At 48.5% G+C, this 18,180-nt stretch overlaps 2 protein-coding genes across 2 annotated transcripts; one reads left to right on the top strand and one right to left on the bottom strand.

Annotated features, from left to right (window-relative positions):
* Nucleotides 1-313: 313 nt before the first annotated feature.
* On the top strand, nt 314-9,869 carry LOC114605494 (NADH dehydrogenase [ubiquinone] 1 alpha subcomplex subunit 7-like). Its single transcript, XM_028746841.2, has 4 exons — nt 314-337; nt 6,306-6,355; nt 7,683-7,832; nt 9,631-9,869. The coding sequence occupies exons 1-4, from the start codon at nt 314-316 to the stop codon at nt 9,725-9,727; spliced, it is 321 nt and encodes a 106-aa protein (XP_028602674.2). The 3' UTR covers nt 9,728-9,869.
* Nucleotides 9,870-14,517: 4,648 nt separating this feature from the next.
* Nucleotides 14,518-16,521, bottom strand: LOC144329085 (uncharacterized). The gene is made up of 6 exons (XM_077935593.1): nt 16,416-16,521; nt 16,190-16,264; nt 15,733-15,831; nt 15,507-15,581; nt 15,041-15,172; nt 14,518-14,655 (listed from the first exon to the last, which is right to left on the bottom strand). The coding sequence occupies exons 2-6, from the start codon at nt 16,253-16,255 to the stop codon at nt 14,518-14,520; spliced, it is 510 nt and encodes a 169-aa protein (XP_077791719.1). The 5' UTR covers nt 16,256-16,264; nt 16,416-16,521.
* Nucleotides 16,522-18,180: the final 1,659 nt, after the last annotated feature.

The raw sequence follows: 18,180 nt of genomic DNA, 5'->3' as shown, positions 1-18,180 counted from the left end.
TTGTAGATAGGGGGGTGCGGACTTCCCTTTAGCACATCCCCCCGGTCGTACCAAATTAAAGGTAGAAATTTTTAAAGTCCGAATTCCTTGTACTCACGGGTATTTGTTTCCAGTCCAAATTTCGGGGAAAAAGTTAACGCTCTCCGGCCATGGCTCGCGGCTTCGCTCCACTGAAGTAGCGGTCTACTCCCAGCACCGCGCCACTCTCCGTACCCTCTCCGTAGCCTTTAAAAAGGCTCTTCGTGGGTCAGAGAGGGCGCTTAAGGTGCCCGCTGAGTCACCAAGTCCACAGGCATCCGCACCTGTGGTTTCTATGGGCCCCCGTGTCGCCGGCACGGTAAGACCCGTCTTCAGCAGAGCCGATTCCCTCCGGAGCTCGGAGGGAATCCGCCATTAGCCGATCGCGTCAACCCGGAAGTCCCGGTATATAATAAACTCTCCTCTTGTTATACAACATACCTCCTTTCGACAGTAGGGTGGTCTTGTAGAGTAAAAAGAAAAAGTGAACCTTTTTTTCACTGTTTTCCAAATTCACTGGCTTACAATCTTTCCCAAGTCTCTGAAGTTTTTCTTAAGATTTTCAGTTACCTCAGTGTAGAAAGAAGGGGTGGGGGAACCAGACATTTATTTCTCATTATTCATGTTCTCATTACCACAGACCTAAAAGATCCAAGTCTCTTGGGCTGCTGTCATACATATACAATGGCATCTTCTGAGGGACAGACTTGGCAACAAAATCTGCCTTCAGAGACTGACACTTTGTTGGTCAAGGGGCATTGCGGACCCTGGCACCAAGGAGTTTGTGGCCTCAATAGCCAGAGGACACTATTTTTATAAAAATCAAGTAGGCAAAACAGATTATGCTCAACTTTGCATGACATATTCTTGTTTTGAAAACAAGAACATCCCAGGTGCCAGGATTGCCACCCATTTAATCCAGATTTTGCATCATCATCATCATCATCATCATCATCATCATAATTTATACCCCACTCATCTGACGGGGCTTCCCCAGCCACTCTGGGCAGCTTCCAACAAAATATTGAAAGTAATGAAAAACAATTTCCCAAGCAGCACAGAGGGTAGAATTTATATTTACAAAAGGAAAAGGAAAGGGCACTTAAAGGACTGTTGCTTAGGTCAAAATTATCCATTTTCACCCACTGTGGATTCTCATTCTCTGTAATAAGACAGATCATGTGACTGAGTTGGCATAAGGTAAAGGTAAAGGTACCCCTGCCCGTACGGGCCAGCCTTGACAGACTCTGGGGTTGTGCGCCCATCTCACTCAAGAGGCCAGGGGCCAGCGCTGTCCGGAGACACTTCCGGGTCACGTGGCCAGCGTGACAAGCTGCATCTGGCGAGCCAGCGCAGCACACAGAACGCCGTTTACCTTTCCACTGGTAAGCGGTCCCTATTTATCTACTTGCACCCGAGGGTGCTTTCGAACTGCTAGGTTGGCAGGCGCTGGGACCGAGCGACGGGAGCGCACCCTGCCGCGGGGATTCGAACCGCCGACCTTTAGATCGGCAAGCCCTAGGCGCTGAGGCTTTTACCCACAGTGCCACCCGCGTCCCAATAAGACAGATCATGTGACTGAGTTGGCATACATTAAACTATAATGCAAGATTTGGTGGCTGGATTTTCTAGACATGGGCCAAAGAAGTGAGCATTGACAATTTCCACTCCTGTTTCTGTTTTTGCCAGAATTCTCTGACATCCCTACTTGCAACCCACCAACCTGAGCACAGTCCACCACTCCTGTGCTGTGGCTTGTCCAGTGCTTGATGTCACATCCATTCCAGATGGGCACCTGTAGCAGGCGATGGTGAGCTTCCATACATGACTGGTGGAGTCTGTTCAGTCTAGTGGGTCACAAGCTGGGCAGTCCTTTTCTACATGGTGCTTTGAAGGGTTATTTGGTAGAGCTGAAGAAGCAAGGTGTTGGCTGTAAACATAATCCTGAAGTGAGACAAGTGAACATACTTTTTTTGTTCACTGAAAGGTGCAGTAATGCCATAAGCATGTTGGGAGGACTGGTAATTGTAGTTTCAGCAGGGAGCCAGACAAGTGTAAAGAGACATAAAAGAGAATCAAACGAGGATCTGGTTGTGAAACCTGAGCACATTTCTAGTTCAGTCATACAGAGTGCAAGTTCTGCCAAAACTGCCTTTAATCAACACTTCTTTGCAGTGTTTAACAATTCCCTGCCAAAATGCACAAGGAGATAACTGGCTCGTCACATAGATGGCACACCTATCCTGGTGTCAATTGCACTACCACAGAACAGGGAACATTCAGATGGAACTACATTCTGTTTCAATAAAGACCTTAAGTCTATGAATTCACAAGTTCAGAATTGCTAGTTTACACATATTTGGGAATGTTAAAAAATCAAGTTTGTTATGCTTCTGCCAAGAAAAACAGGATGTTAGAAAGTTGCACGTATAGAATGCTCTACTTATCTCCCTGGGGTTGGGGTTGCTGCCCTGTGGCTCCTTGGCAAAGGAACACATATTTCACTGCAGAGGTTATCAAAGGGAAATTAATTAGATTTAGCTTCCTGTGGATGATGAACAACACCACAAGGTAAGTATTTATCACTTTGCTTCTATTAACACAACAGTTGTTTCATTAGTACAGTTACCGTGCATTCCCAACTTTTTTGAATGGCAAGAAGTTCTGGGGAACTTTGTTTCTTTTGGATTAAAGCCAGCCCTGGAGACTCATGATGTCTTCCTCTGCTTGCATACTTGTCAAGAAGCAGGCTCTACAGCAAGTAGCACAACTAGCAATCCTGAATCACATTCCTAAAGAACTGACCTCTGAGGGCACTCCAATTTTAGGCAACTTTGAGCTAAAATTCTGACCAAACTGAGAGTGCAAAGTCCCTCCAGCTGATTCTCCGTCACTCCTGCAAACTCTGATGGGTATGATATCCCAAGAAGTGGAAAGAGATCTCAGACCATTAAGTTTATTTTGCTAGGCTCACTGACCTTTTTAAATATCTCCCATCAAATTAGCCAGGCAAAACCATTGTGATAGGCCCATTCACAATCATCAAGACAGCCAAACTCATAACATGGCAGGCAAAAAGTTGACAGTGCTCCCTGTTCCTAAAGTACTGTGAAATAAATAATATTGCTTGCTAGGTGGCAAAAGGTCTTAGACATGGACACTTTGCCAAAGGCAAAAATTAAGACCTGTCTGATTTTATATCCTCCAACCTTCATTGTCTCAAGACACATAATATGGTGGGCAGGGTTTCCTTTGGTAACTCCAGCATGATTTGCACTTGTGTTCTCTGTGCTGAATGCTACATCAATGCAAGGGGGAGAGGGCTGGCCATATGAGAGTGGTTAGGACTGCAGCTCACTTCACGACTCCTCTTCCCCTTTCCTCACCCACTTCTGTGCTGAGTAAGGCTTTGGGTTTTACAGCCAGCACAATTGTGTAGCCCAGAACCTTTGCGCTGACAGCATCAAAGCCCTTATTTTGTGCTGACTGTGCTGTATGACACTTGTGCCAAATCCTGAAGAAGCTGAGCCCACAGAGTTGTTGGAAGAACACAATTTCACAAGTTATCTGGGGAGGCTACTGACCAGCAACGTTCAGTTGTGGGTCAAGAAATCAGGAAACAAGGGCAATCAGGAGACAGGTCTTTCAGAACCCTGGACAGATCTCACAGAGCAGACAACCTGTTCCAACAACTACGGTAGTTTCATCTGAGTTCTTACCTATGTCATAAACTCCACCCCTTTTCTGACGAGTAGAACTTAAAACAGGATTCCATTAGACATCGGCTAGTTCTCACTGGGTATGTGATCTGCACTCATGTATGAACCCTGATCATTGTGAGACTTTGGCGGGGTTGCAGTCTTGGGAGGTTATAGCATCTGGATTTGGCGTCAGAGTCAATGTCCAGAGCATGTCCAGTCTGTGCCACTGTCCCTTCCAGCTCAAATGACCCCACCCTCTGTGTCAGTGGTCAGGTTGCTCCTTATGGTGAGGGGCCTTGAAACAGCCCTATCCAATTTGGGGTTTCTGGAGAACAGGCTTGCACCCTTCTAAATCACACTTGAGAGTTGTAAGTTACTATTCATATCGTGATTCATATCCTCATATCCTCATATCTGAGGTCATTTGTATGTTTTCCCTGACCACTGGTCCTGTTAGCTAGGGATCATGGGAGTTGTAGTCCCAAAACAGCTGGAGGGCCAGGTTTGCCTATGCCTGCTCTAAAGCAGCCTTTCTCAACCTGTGGGTCCCCAGATGTTCTTGAACTACAACTCCCATCACCCTTAGCTAGCAAGGCCAGAGCTCAGGGATGATGGGAGTTGTAGTCCAACAACATCTGGGGACCCACAAGTTGACAACTGCTGCTTTCAAGGATCCCCGTGGCAACAGTGGCAGGAAATTCTGCCAGGTGGATTTAGGTTTCCCCCACTGCACGTATTCCTATCCGATAGCCGAGCCCCGTCCTCTTTCATGGGCGTTGTAGTCCTGCTCCTGGATTAAAATGAAGAGACCCCCCTACATTTTTTTTAGAAGGCAGTTAAATGGCAATGTAATCAATTAATCAAACTTAGTTCCATTTAAGTTTGATTTAAGTTCCATTCCATTTTAAGGGACGCGGGTGGCGCTGTGGGTAAAACCTCAGCGCCTAGGACTTGCCGATCGTCAGGTCGGTGGTTCGAATCCCCGCGGCGGGGTGTGCTCCCGTTGCTCGGTCCCAGCACCTGCCAACCTAGCAGTTCGAAAGCACCTCCAGGTGCAAGTAGATAAATAGGGACCGCTTACTAGCGGGAAGGTAAACGGCGTTCTGTGTGCTGCGCTGGCTCGCCAGATGCAGTTTGTCACGCTGGCCACATGACCCAGAAGTGTCTCCGGACAGCGCTGGCCCCCGGCCTCTTAAGTGAGATGGGCGCACAACCCTAGAGTCTGGCAAGACTGGCCCGTACGGGCAGGGGTACCTTTACCTTTACTAGTTCCATTTAAAGCATATGGCTTCTTCTGCAAAACAATAGGATCCCCCACAAAACTAGAATTCCCAACACCCTTAAAACTACAGTTCCCAGGAGTGGGGGGGGGGGGAGAATCATGTGCTTTAAATGGGACTAAGTTTAGTTGTTTTAACTGCAATTCAAAGCCACATACTCTAAATATGCTTTAGAATTTAGATGCATGTTGTGGCTGTGACTTTTCATTCATCGCCTTGCTTGCAATGAAACCTAAAGCAGGCCCATTGAAATACATTTATTTATTTATTCATTCATTCATTCATTCATTCATTCTTTTCAAGTTTATACATTTCACTAATTTTATATATTTCACTAATTTTACAATCATTTTGACATTTCAAAACTTGACTTCCTTCCCCCTCTTTCTGACGTTCCTTAAATTTGTTTTTAATATCTCCTGCATATCCAAATTAACTTAATTTGCTCATTTATTCATCTTCTTTAAATATATACTCTTCTTCTTTCTTTTCTTCAGGTTATTACAATAATCCTGACAGCGTTTTTATATACTGTATTTATAATTCATCTGTAAATATTCAATAAACCATTTCCATTCTTTTATTTAAAAAACTTGTTATCTTGATATCTTATACTTGCGGTAAGTTTCGCAAGTTCTGCATATTTCGTAAATTTTTATATCCATTCTTCCTTTGCTGGGACTTATGCTTCTTTCCATTTGGGGGGCAAGTAATATAATTTCTGGGGGACGCGGGTGGCGCTGTGGGTAAAACCTCAGCGCCTAGGACTTGCCGATCGCATGGTCGGCGGTTCGAATCCCCGCGGCGGGGTGCGCTCCCGTCGTTCGGTCGCAGCGCCTGCCAACCTAGCAGTTCGAAAGCACCCCTAAGTGCAAGTAGATAAATAGGGACCGCTTACCAGTGGGAAGGTAAACGGCGTTCCGTGTGCTGCGCTGCCCTAGAGTCTGGCAAGACTGGCCTGTACGGGCAGGGGTACCTTTACCTTTTTAATATAATTTCTGCTCATTGCAGTGAGCATCTCAGAAACCAAATGTTTCGGTTTTCGAAAGTCAGATACCCAGAAGTAATTGCTCCCATTTTTGAACACTTTTCGGCAGTCAGACGGTCCTCCGGAACGGATTACGTTCGAAAATTGAGGTACCACTGTATTAACCTGGTTTCAGATTGATGCTAAGCGACAGGTATTCTTCTCGCCAGTTCTTGTTGCAGTTTAGCTTTTAAGAAAACACAGGCTTCCTGCCCTCTAGGTGGCACACTTGACTTGAGCCTTGCCCCTCTTTTGTCTTTCTCTCTCTTTTTTTAACAGCGAGATCTCCAAGCGAAACTTCAGCTTCGTTACACAGAGATTGCCAAGAGGTAAGGGGGGGTGTCAAGTGTGGGAGGGGTTCCTTCGCTGCCTTCCCCCTGGAAGGGAACCAAAGCCCTGGGTTCAGATCTCAGCCGCAGGCCTCTCCCCCCCAATGAAACAAGTTTTGAACTGCACACATCATGGACTTTCAGGAGAAAGTCAGAGCTGGGACAGCTCAGTCAGCAGAGCACGAGACTTTCCATCTCAAAGTCATGGGTTCGAGCCCAACGGCGGGCAAAAAGATTCCTCCGTTGCAGAGGGTTGGACTACAAAATGACCTTTGTGGTCCCTTCCAACTCTACAATTCTATGAAATGCTAAAACGTTTCTGTTTGCCCAGACATTTGAAAGCCACTGTTCCCAATAACCCTGAGATAATGTTTTTTTTAAAAAAAAAAACCTAACATGTTTTATTAGAGGGACACGGGTGGCACTGTGGGTTAAACCACAGAGCCTAGGACTTGCCGATCAGAAGGTCGGCGGTTCGAATCCCTGTGATGGGTTGAGCTCCCGTTGCTCGGTCCCAGCTCCTGCCAACCTAACAGTTCAAAAGCACAAAACGTGCAAGTAGATAAATAGGTACCGCTCTGGCGGGAAGGTAAATGGCATTTCCGTGCGCTGCTCTGGTTCGCCAGAAGCGGCTTAGTCATTCTGGCCACATGACCCGAAAGCTGTACGCCGGCTCCCTTGGCCAATAAAGCAAGATGAGCGCTGCAACCCAGAGTCGGCCACGACTGGACCTAATAGTCCGGGGTCCCTTTACCTTTACCTTTAACATGTTTTATTACTGCTGTCTGGGGCTCCTTCATGTGGAAGGGTGGGATATAAATCAAATAATGGAGAAGAAATTTAGAGTACTGAGTAAATTTATTGATAAAAAATATTTATTTAGTACATTATATCCCACCTTTCCTGCAAGAGCTCAAGGTCATGAAGGTAGTTTTCCTCCTCATTCTATCCTCACAGCAACCCTGTGAAGTAGGCCAGGCAGAGAGTGAGTGAACAACCCAATGAGCTTCCAGGCTGGGTGGGAGGATTCACACCCTCCACCTGTGAGTTCCATTATTATTGTGAATAAAGGCTCTATTGTCTTAAAACAAGCCAGACATTTGCATATGCCGATGGTGCTTGAGTGGTCATGTGCCTCAATATCTGTGTAAGAAATAAAATCATGCCATATTATGGGGGAAATGTCATTTGAGCTCAGCCCTTTAGATACTTTCAATTTATGGGAGATCAATCCTGTTGTTCGCTAATGACTGGTCAGATAACTGAACCAAACCTCTTAGATTTCCCCCTTCCATTGTTTGACCTTCTTAAACGTCTTGTTCTTTAGGACTCAGCCACCTCCACGCCTCCCTGTCGGCCCCAGCCATAAATTTGCAAACAATTACTACTGCACCCGTGACGGACGCCGGGAGACTTTCCCTCCCATTGTCCTTGTATCAGCTCAGAAAAGGTTGGCTCCAGGGCAGCAGCATGCCAGGTAGGTTTTGTGTTCCTTTTGGTCTACACCCACTTCAGCCTAGCAATCTTGGAAACTAAATTGAGCCAGGTCTGGCTGTTATTTGATTTAAGAGCCTGCAGAAAACACTCACCTACTGGACTGGGGCAGACAAGGTAAAACTGTAGACAGACAGCTGGCACAGCTTCATCCCAATGGCTCCTTTAGTTTTATTTTGAGCTGTCAATGGATTAAAACTCTTTGGTCAGCCTGGGATGTATCCAATTTAATGAAGTATTTTGGTGGAAAACTCTGCAGACTTCAGATCCTATCATGTGCCTGTCTGGCAAGACATGAATTGTTGGTTTTTGACCACGTTTTAAATTTCCCACATTCAGTAACAAAGGTAAAGGGACCCCTGCCCATTAGGTCCAGTTGTGGCCAACTCTGGGGTTGCGGCTCTCATCTCGCTTTATTGGCCGAGGGAGCCGGCGTACAGCTTCCGGGTCAGGTGGCCAGCATGACTAAGCCGCTTCTGGCGAACCAGAACAGCGCACGGAAATGCCGTTTACCTTCCCGCCAGAGCGGTACCTATTTATCTACTTGCACTTTGACGTGCTTTCGAACTGCTAGGTTGGCAGGAGCAGGGACCGAGCAACGGGAGCTCACCCCGTTGTGAGCATTTGAACCGCCGACCTTCTGATCGGCAAATCCTAGGCTCTGTGGTTTAACCCACAGCGCCACCCGCATCCCTAGTAACAGAGTAGAAACATTTAAATTAATGGGCGTTACTAATTTTGGGACTCTCCTTCCTTGGAGTTTTTTAAGCAGAGGTTTGGAATTGTTTACGTGCGATTCCTGCATTGCAGGGGTTAGATTGGATGACCTTTGGGGCTCCTTCCAACCGTACAAATCTGTGATTGTACTGTATGGTTCTAATACAAAAACAAACAAAAAAAAAACACAAGCAGTTAAAACTATACAATAAAATATCAACTAAAATGCCTGCGGTAATAAAGAAAAGGTGTGTAGCAAGCACCAGATATTTAGGAGGCCCTGTCAACTGGAAGGAAGTTCCATACAACTGTACCCACAATACTAAACATACAGCTCCTAGTGGATCTGAGCCATGGGGAACCATTCAGAGTGACTCCTCTGACAGCCTGTGACCAGGCAGGGGGTATAAGGGATTTGCTCCTTGAGGGAGCTTGGACCCAAATTATTCCGAGCCTTTTAAATTAATACTAATACCCTGAATCTGTAAGTATGACAGAGAGAGAAATGTGTCTTTTTCCACTTCATGTATAACTTTGTGAATCTCTAGTCATCCTCATCCCTTTGTTTTCCTGCTCTCTCCCAAACTGGAAAACTCCAAATGGAAAGAGCTCTAACCTTTAATATTTTAATTCAGATCCTCCATACAGTATCTGCCCTCTGAGTGGACTTGGCTCAAATGCCTCAGTATTGCTTTGATCCAGCAGTGCTAATGTTTGCTCTGCTTAAATTGCATTTTAACCTGTATTTTAAATGCGGTTTTTTCCCCCTATTATGTTTTTATTGTATTTTTACTGGTGTTAGCCGCCCTGAGCCCAGCTCTGATCAGGGAGGGTGGGGTATAAATAAAATTTATTGTTGTTATTGTTATTATTATTATTATTATTCTTTCCACCAAAGCTGGCAGCCTTATTGATTAAATTTAACATTCTGTATTCAAAACTAATATGAAATCAATTTAAAAATAGTTTTATTTTTCAGTTATTTTTCAGGGGTCCCCCCCTACATTCTTGTATTCTTTGAGGATTTGGAAATGTAACCATCTCCTGTTTCTCTTCCCCTTCAGCTCAGAATCTTCTATTGCACCAATGGAGAGAAAGCCAGTGAAACCTGGCCCTGCGCCACGGAAATGGGAACTTTCAAAAGATGAGCCCTATTTGTGAGCTGCCAGGCAGATGGGGAGGAGAGCAGGCAATGGTGCAAAGCTCTGTGGAAATATTTTTGTGTGTGGACATTATTTCTGAACATTCACATTGTTCTGATTGGTACCTGACTGATTAAACTCAATCCCTAACGTCATCTGAATCACTTGCTATTGGTTTTGTTGTTTAGTCGTTTAGTCGTGTCCGATTCTTCGTGACCCCATGGACCAGAGCACGCCAGGCACTCCTGTCTTCCACTGCCTCCCGCAGTTTGGTCAAACTCATGCTGGTAGCTTCCAGAACACTGTCCCACCATCTCATCCTCTGTCGTCCCCTTGTCCTTGTGCCCTCCATCTTTCCCAACATCAGGGTCTTTTCCAGGGAGTCTTCTCTTCTCATGAGGTGGCCAAAGTACTGGAGCCTCAGCTTCACGATCTGTCCTTCCAGTGAGCACTCAGGGCTAATTTCCTTAAGAATGGATACATTTGATCTTCTTGCAGTCCATGGGACTCTCAAGAGTCTCCTCCAGCACCATAATTCAAAAGCATCAATTCTTCGGCGATCAGCCTTCTTTATGGTCCAGCTCTCACTTCCATACATCACTACTGGGAAAACCATAGCTTTAACTATATGGACCTTTGTTGGCAAGGTGATATCTCTGCTTTTTAAGATGCTGTCCAGGTTTGTCATTGCTTTTCTCCCAAGAAGGAGACGTCTTTTAATTTCGCGGCTGCTGTCACCATCTGCAGTGATCATGGAGCCCAAGAAAGTAAAATCTCTCACTGCCTCCATTTCTTCCCCTTCTATTTGCCAGGAGGTGATGGGACCAGTGGCCATGATCTTTGTTTTATTTGATGTTGAGCTTTATATATATAAATTGTAAAGTTAAAATAACATTCCAGTAAGAAATATAAAATAACCAAAAAGGAAAAAAATGCACCAAGTCGTCTAGTTTAAGGGGTTCATAGCATAAAATACATTCTCAAGAGACTGCACAATGAATTGGAACAGAACTGACCTGATACAAAGAGAATACAAAAAAAAGGTTGTGAATACCACCAAATGAAGCTATGTTTCACTGGGACCTGCCACCCCTATGAAGCATTTGACATATAAACATAATCTGAATCTCTTGTTGTTATAATCATTCACAGGGATTCCCAAACGCTGCCCCTCCTGCAAGTCTAAATGGAAGAATCCAAATATGTCTAGTGAAAAATAAAATAGGAAACGGGATACTTGTGAGAAGGTGGGGTAGCAAAGCATGCTGGGAAGAAGGATGTGAAGGAAATGAAATCAACCCTAATAAAGCATAATTTATCAATAAAGCTAATAAGTGAAACCTTCAGATTTATTCATTCAGTTATACATTGGGAAATGGGTAAATTTCAATTACAGGAAACAGGATCCTTGTTTGTGAGAAGAGGCAGCAAAGCATGCTGGGAAGAAGGACGTGAGGGAAATGAAACCTAATTTATCAAGAAAGCTAATGTGAAACCTAAGAGAATACCACTTGGGATTTATTCATTTGGTTATACACTGGAAAAAACGGTTAAATTTCAAATTAATACAAAACCCCACAGCAGGGCATGCTGGGAATCGACCGTTGGCCTGAGGGAGCTGGCAGTGCATGCTGGGAACTAGACTGCAACTGCCGCCGCTCCGCAGCCTGGACCACGGCGGAGGCTGGCGGGAGTCGCAGGGCCTTTGGAAGGTGGCCCCTTCCCCTCCGAGGACAGAGAAAGGCCCGGCCCCATGGCCCTCCTGCCTCTGCCTCCGCCAGGGACACCAGCGCCTGCAGCCCGTCCAGCTGCACTCTGCACGCCCTCAGAGGCCGCACAGGCTGGCAGGGGGAAGGCCCCCAGGTGAGCCTGGGAGAGAGAGGGGCCCCTGGGGGGATCTGCACTCTGCACGCCCTCAGAGGCCGGGGAGGCTGGCAGGGGCAGGACCCCCAGGTGAGCCCGGGACAGAGAGGGGCCCCTGGGGGGATTTGCACTCTGCACGCCCTCAGAGGCCGGAGAGGCTGGCAGGGGCAGGGCCCCCAGGTGAGCCCGGGAGAGAGAGGGGCCCCTGGGGGATCTGCACTCTGCACGCCCTCAGAGGCCGGAGAGGCTGGCAGGGGGAAGGCCCCCAGGAGAGAGAGGGGCCCCTGGGGGGATCTGCACTCTGCACGCCCTCAGAGGCCAGAGAGGCTGGCAGGGCATGGGTCCCCAGGTGAGCCAGGGAGAGAGAGGGGCCCCTGGGGGGATCTGCACTCTGCACGCCCTCAGAGGCCGGAGAGGCTGGCAGGGCATGGGTCCCCAGGTGAGCCAGGGAGAGAGAGGGGCCCCTGGGGGGATCTGCACTCTGCACGCCCTCAGATGCCGGAGAGGCTGGCAGGGCATGGGTCCCCAGGTGAGCCAGGGAGAGAGAGGGGCCCCTGGGGGGATCTGCACTCTGCACGCCCTCAGAGGCCAGAGAGGCTGGCAGGGGCAGGACCCCCAGGTGAGCCAGGGAGAGAGAGGGGCCCCTGGGGGGATTTGCACTCTGCACGCCCTCAGAGGCCAGAGAGGCTGGAAGGGGCAGGGCCCCCAGGTGAGCCCAGGACAGAGAGGGGCCCCTGGGGGGATCTGCACTCTGCACGCCCTCAGAGGCCGGGGAGGCTGGCAGGGGCAGGGCCCCCAGGTGAGCCCGGGACAGAGAGGGGCCCCTGGGGGGATTTGCACTCTGCACGCCCTCAGAGGCCGGAGAGGCTGGCAGGGGCAGGGCCCCCAGGTGAGCCCAGGACAGAGAGGGGCCCCTGGGGGGATCTGCACTCTGCACGCCCTCAGAGGCCGGGGAGGCTGGCAGGGGCAGGACCCCCAGGTGAGCCCGGGACAGAGAGGGGCCCCTGGGGGGATTTGCACTCTGCACGCCCTCAGAGGCCGGAGAGGCTGGAAGGGGCAGGGCCCCCAGGAGAGAGAGGGGCCCCTGGGGGGATCTGCACTCTGCACGCCCTCAGAGGCCGCACAGGCTGGCAGGGGCAGGGCCCCCAGGAGAGAGAGGGGCCCCTGGGGGGATCTGCACTCTGCACGCCCTCAGAGGCCGGAGAGGCTGGCAGGGGCAGGGCCCCCAGGAGAGAGAGGGGCCCCTGGGGGGATTCGCACTCTGCACGCCCTCAGAGGCCGCACAGGCTGGCAGGGGGAAGGCCCCCAGGTGAGCCCGGGACAGAGAGGGGCCCCTGGGGGGATTTGCACTCTGCACGCCCTCAGAGGCCGGAGAGGCTGGCAGGGGCAGGACCCCCAGGTGAGCCAGGGAGAGAGAGGGGCCCCTGGGGGGATTTGCACTCTGCACGCCCTCAGAGGCCGGAGAGGCTGGCAGGGGCAGGGCCCCCAGGTGAGCCCGGGAGAGAGAGGGGCCCCTGGGGGGATTTGCACTCTGCACGCCCTCAGAGGCCGGAGAGGCTGGCAGGGGCAGGGCCCCCAGGTGAGCCCGGGAGAGAGAGGGGCCCCTGGGGGGATTTGCACTCTGCACGCCCTCAGAGGCTTTGTAGTCTAAGCTGGGGGGGTGAGGGATTTCTTCCCATTTGTGTGTGTGTGTGTGTGTGTGTGTGTGTGTGTGTGTGTGTGTATGCATATGTATATGTTATGCACTCTTAACAGTATATATTTGGTTTTACACAATATATATACATAACAATTATTCCATTCAATTAAAAACAAGATAAAAGGTTACCCAAACCTTCGGACCTCCCTCCCTGGGTTCTGACAGACAGATAGATAGATAGATAGATAGATAGATAGATAGATAGATAGGCAGCGTTCCTGCATCTTTCATTGTAATCTATCTAGTATATATCCACAATTTCCAAAGTTCACATTGCTTTGCAAGTGTTGGTTATAAAGCTGCTGCTTTTTTCAACTGCTTACTGTGGTCTCCCAAAAAGGTTACAAAATCATTCCAGTTCAGACAGGATTGATGGAAGTCAAAAATTTGAATAAGATGTAAAAGTATGTTTAATTACCGTTGAAAATGATATGTTAAAAAAAATAATTAAAAATATATATATATTTTTAAAAAATCATTCCAGTCCCTTGTAAAAATATGATCTTCCTGATTGCTTTACCATTTCAGCTTTACCATTTCCGCGTACTCCATCCATTTGGTCTGCCCTTCTTCTCTGGTCAGTCCTTTGTCTTCTTTCCACCTCTGGGCTAGGAGCATCCATGCTGCTGTCGCCACATCCATAAACAGTCTTTTCTTATCTCTTGGTAGTTCAGCACCTGTCATCCCTAATAATAAAGCTTCTGGTTTTTTTAACAAAAGTTATCTCAAACATTTCCCCCCCCCATTTCATTATATATCATTTCCCAGAATTCTTTTACCACCCCACATGTCCACCACATGTAATAAAATGTACCTTCCTTCTTCTTACATTTCCAACACATGTTTCAACCTGTTCTGTACATTTTTGCTAGTTTACTGGCTGCCGGGTACCAACAATTCATCATTTTCATGTAACTTTCCTTCAACGTACAGCAAGCTGTAAATTTCTTCCATAACTATTCCCATTGTGAAAACTATAACCAAAATCTCTTGCCCAGTGTATCATTACAGATATAACTTCTTCATCGTTAGTATACCATTCTAAAATCAATTTATACATTTTAGATAGCAATTTCACATTACCGTATTTCCCAACAGATCTCTTTCGAATTTTGATATCTCCGTTTTAAGACATATTTCTTAATCAAGTTTGAAAACATCATTTAATTGATAATACTGTAACCAATCTGTTAGTAAATCTCTGATATACTCAAACTTTTTCAACTTTAACTGATCTTCTGCTTCTGTTAACAGCTCTTTACAGGTTGCCTCCTCTGTCTGCCACATCCCTCCTTGAGGTCTACAGAGTCCCAGAAGGTGTCGCTCTCTTCGGCTTCGTGGTCTAAGCTCAGGGAGCTGTCTGGACCGATATCCATTTCGGGGAACTGCGGAGGAATAGGGCTGTCAGCAGCGCTGGGAAGAGGGGACAGACATCCCAGAACCCTCTGCAACCCGGCCTGACACTACAAGGGTCTCTCTGGCCACTCTGGCTTCCCTCCTCCTCTGTCACTTTGTCATGGGATATTTCATCCTCAGAGGATGACTGTTGGCCTGGACAGGATGGAGGAACCAGCCCAGAAGTGGTGGCAGTGGTGGGGGGGGGGGGGAGAGGGGAGAAAGAGAGCAGCCCAAAATGAGACAGGCAGGAACCCAGAAGCCAAACTCTCCTGCCCGCATTGAGTCGATATCTGACTTTTAGAAGACATCTGAAGGCAGCCCTGTTCAGGGAAGCTTTTCATATGTCATGAATGAATGTATGTTTCGTCTGACCTCGATTACGCTTGCCTCCAGGTGTTCTCCAGGTGGGGTGCACGGCAAATAAAGGGCCTCCCCGTCCTCCTCTGGGGGGCTCTCTGGTACTTCCTGTGGCTCTTCCTCCTCGATAGCCACTTCAGAGGCTGCCTGCCAGCAGAGACAGGACCCCAGAGGTGGTGGCATTGGTGGTGGGGAGAGGGGAGAAAGAGAGCAGCCCAGAATGAGACAGGAACCCACATTGAGTCGCTAGCCAGGGAAGCCCTACAGCCCTGGCGCCATGGGGGGCTGGTCCATCAGGACAAGTAGGGCAGCAAGCATACCCTTAGCAGCCCCCTGCCTGCCTGCCTGCCTGCCCCCTTGCTCACGACCAGTCCAGAAGGTGGCCTGACCGGCCAGCCGGCTTCCTCCTCCTCCTCCTCCTCCCCAGCCTCAGGGTTCTCCAGCTCAGCAGGGCTTCCCTCCTGCTCTGTCTGCTACGTACCTCATTGAGGGAGTCCCAAAGGGAATCCAGGGAGGACAGGGAGGAAACACTGGAAAATGGTGACATACTTGGAACCTGCAAGGAAAAGATGCAAAAAACGAGCAATTAAAAAACGCAACCAAACGTTAAAACTCAAGGCACCCATAACTGAAACAACAGTTCCATTCTGCGGTTGATATGCTTCCCTCCCCTTCTGCCAATCACCACTTAGGCCACGGCCACCTACCCAGTCAGGGCTGAGGAGATCCAGCCGTTTTGCGGTCTCCTCCTCGCCTTTTCCTTCGTCCTCCTTGACATTGAGAATGTCCTCCTCGGTGGCTGACTGCTAGCAGAGACAGGACCCCAGAGTTGACGGTGGGGAGAGAGGAGAAAGAGAGCATCCCAAAATGAGAGAGGAACCCAGAAGGGAAACTCTCTTGCCTACATTGAGTCGCTAGCCAGGGAAGCCCTACAGCCCTGGCGCCATGGGGGGCTGGTCCATCAGGAGGAGTGGGGCAGCAAGCATGGTCTGCCCTTAGCAGCCCCCTGCCTGTTTGCCCCCTTGCTCTCAACCGTCCAGAAGGTGGCCTGGCCGGTCAGCCAGCCAGCATCCTCCTCTTCCTCCTCTTCCTCCTCCTCCCCAGCCTCAGGGTTGCCCATGTGCAGCTCAGCAGGGCTTCCCTCCTGCTCTGTCTGCTACTTACCTCATTGAGGGAGTCCCAAAGGGAATCCAGGGAGGACAGGGAGGAAACACTAGAAAATGGTGACATACTTGGAACCTGCAAGGAAAAGATGCAAAAAACGAGCAATTAAAAAACGCAACCAAACGTTAAAACTCAAGGCACCCATAACTGAAACAACAGTCTCATCCTACGATTGATATGCCCCCCTCCCCTTCTGCCAATCACCACTTAGGCCACGGCCACCTACCCAGTCAGGGCTGAGGAGATCCAGCCGTTTTGCGGTCTCCTCCTCGCCTTTTCCTTCGTCCTCCTTGTCATTGAGAATGTCCTCCTCAATGGCTGACTGCTAGCAGAGACAGGACCCCAGAGTTGACGGTGGGGAGAGAGGAGAAAGAGAGCATCCCAAAATGAGAGAGGAACCCAGAAGGCAAACTCTCCTGCCCACATTGAGTCGCTAGCCAGGGAAGCCCTACAGCCCTGGCGCCATGGGGGGCTGGTCCATCAGGACGAGTGGGGCAGCAAGCACAGCACATTCACTCTCAAGGCACCCATAATTCAAACAACAGAACAGGGGTATAGCCAGCTGCTTGGGTGCCCGGTTCAACGCGGGGGTCCTGTGGGCTTTCTGGAGCCCATCCTCTGCCTCCCCCCCAGCTGTAGGGCGGCTGAGGGAGAGGCAGGGGGCAGACGCAAGCCCCACGCTTCTGTTTCAGGCAGCACCCAGCCTGCAGGGGCCCAAGCCACCAAGTCACCCCCAGGAGAGATGCGTGGATCAGGCACTCTGCACACACCCCCCCCCGGTAAGTGCCAGCCCCCGCGATGCGGCGCCCAGTGCCAGCCGCGTTTTTTGACTCAACTAAAAGGTTTGGTGAGCCCAATTTTTATTTTTATTTTAAACTCGGCTTTATGTCCTTTTCCCACCCCCCTCAGTGATGACACCTGGGGCGGACCCCACCCCCCCACCCCCCACCCTCCTTTCTCTGCAACTGCAACAGAATAAAAGGACTCAAAACTCCCTTAGCAGTTTCCTGCTGGTCCCCTCACCATTTCTCCAGACATCAGTCTTCAGACTTTGCTTTTTCGGTGTCCAATAAGAGTTTTTTCTGATTCACTTGCAGAGAAACCACCCAAAGGCTGTTGGCCTCAACTGTAAAGTGAGGCTGGGATTCTGAGCCGATGTCACAGCCAGGTTCCGATCAGTCCATTTCCTCCAAGGGGGGGGGGGACCTGTTTCCCCTGAGGGTGACCGCTGAACACACCACCCAAGGGAAAAAGAAGGAGAAAAGCAGAGAAATCTTTTAATTCTTTAGCAAGAAAGAATGAGTGCAAGGAGTTTTCTTTTCCCTGCACTCCTCCATTGCAACACCTTTTCATTACTATTATTATGCTAGATTTAATGAACACTCATATCAGAGTGCTCTGTAAATTGGTGGCCATAGTCTTTATATACTAACCTTTTATGCTCTTCCACATCTGTTTAATGCTCCCAAACCCTTCTTTTAGCGTCTTTTAGACTTTTATATATACTTTGTGTTAAATACTTTTTCGCTTTCCGAAATGTTTTACAGACTGAAAATGATTGTACCCCACTCTACTGATGCTGGTCTACTACTGTAATAAAGATTTGATTGATTGATTGATTGATTGATTGAAATGAAGTATCCTATAGAAATGCAATGACTGGACACTAATGTAATGTATTCCCCTCCCCCCAAATTCATACTTTATTACTTATTAATATTAGTAAGAATAATGAAATAAGTCAAGCCAGAGGCTGCTCCCAGCTTAAATTTATATAGCACCCTTCATTGGAATGCTACAAGTTGAATCGTAATAAGAATGAGAGTTTCCACCAATTTGAAGTGATGAAAGTTTAAGTAGGATGCAATCTTGACTAATTAATATAAATGCTTTGTCAGTAAATTATTTTTACTTGCCCTTTTGATCTTGGCTTTGCTCTATAATGGGGACCTGAATGGGAGGAACCTGAGTTGGAGGAGGAGGCCTCTTGC

Source organism: Podarcis muralis, chromosome 10 (assembly GCF_964188315.1).
Source record: "Podarcis muralis chromosome 10, rPodMur119.hap1.1, whole genome shotgun sequence".
NCBI classification, from domain to species: Eukaryota; Metazoa; Chordata; class Lepidosauria; order Squamata; family Lacertidae; genus Podarcis; species Podarcis muralis.
This window is presented reverse-complemented; position numbering and strand designations above follow the sequence as displayed.

Coding starts and splice junctions, on each gene's coding strand:
- LOC114605494 (XM_028746841.2), top strand. CDS start 314: ATGGGCCCCCGTGTCGCCGGCACG. Junction 338..6,305: donor GCCCCCGTGTCGCCGGCACG/GTAAGACCCGTC, acceptor TTTTTTTAACAG/CGAGATCTCCAAGCGAAACT. Junction 7,833..9,630: donor CCAGGGCAGCAGCATGCCAG/GTAGGTTTTGTG, acceptor CTTCCCCTTCAG/CTCAGAATCTTCTATTGCAC.
- LOC144329085 (XM_077935593.1), bottom strand. CDS start 16,255: ATGTCACCATTTTCTAGTGTTTCCTCCCTGTCCTCCCTGGATTCCCTT. Junction 15,832..16,189: donor TTTGGGACTCCCTCAATGAG/GTAAGTAGCAGA, acceptor TGTCTCTGCTAG/CAGTCAGCCACCGAGGAGGA. Junction 14,656..15,040: donor TGGAGGCAAGCGTAATCGAG/GTCAGACGAAAC, acceptor ATTCCTCCGCAG/TTCCCCGAAATGGATATCGG.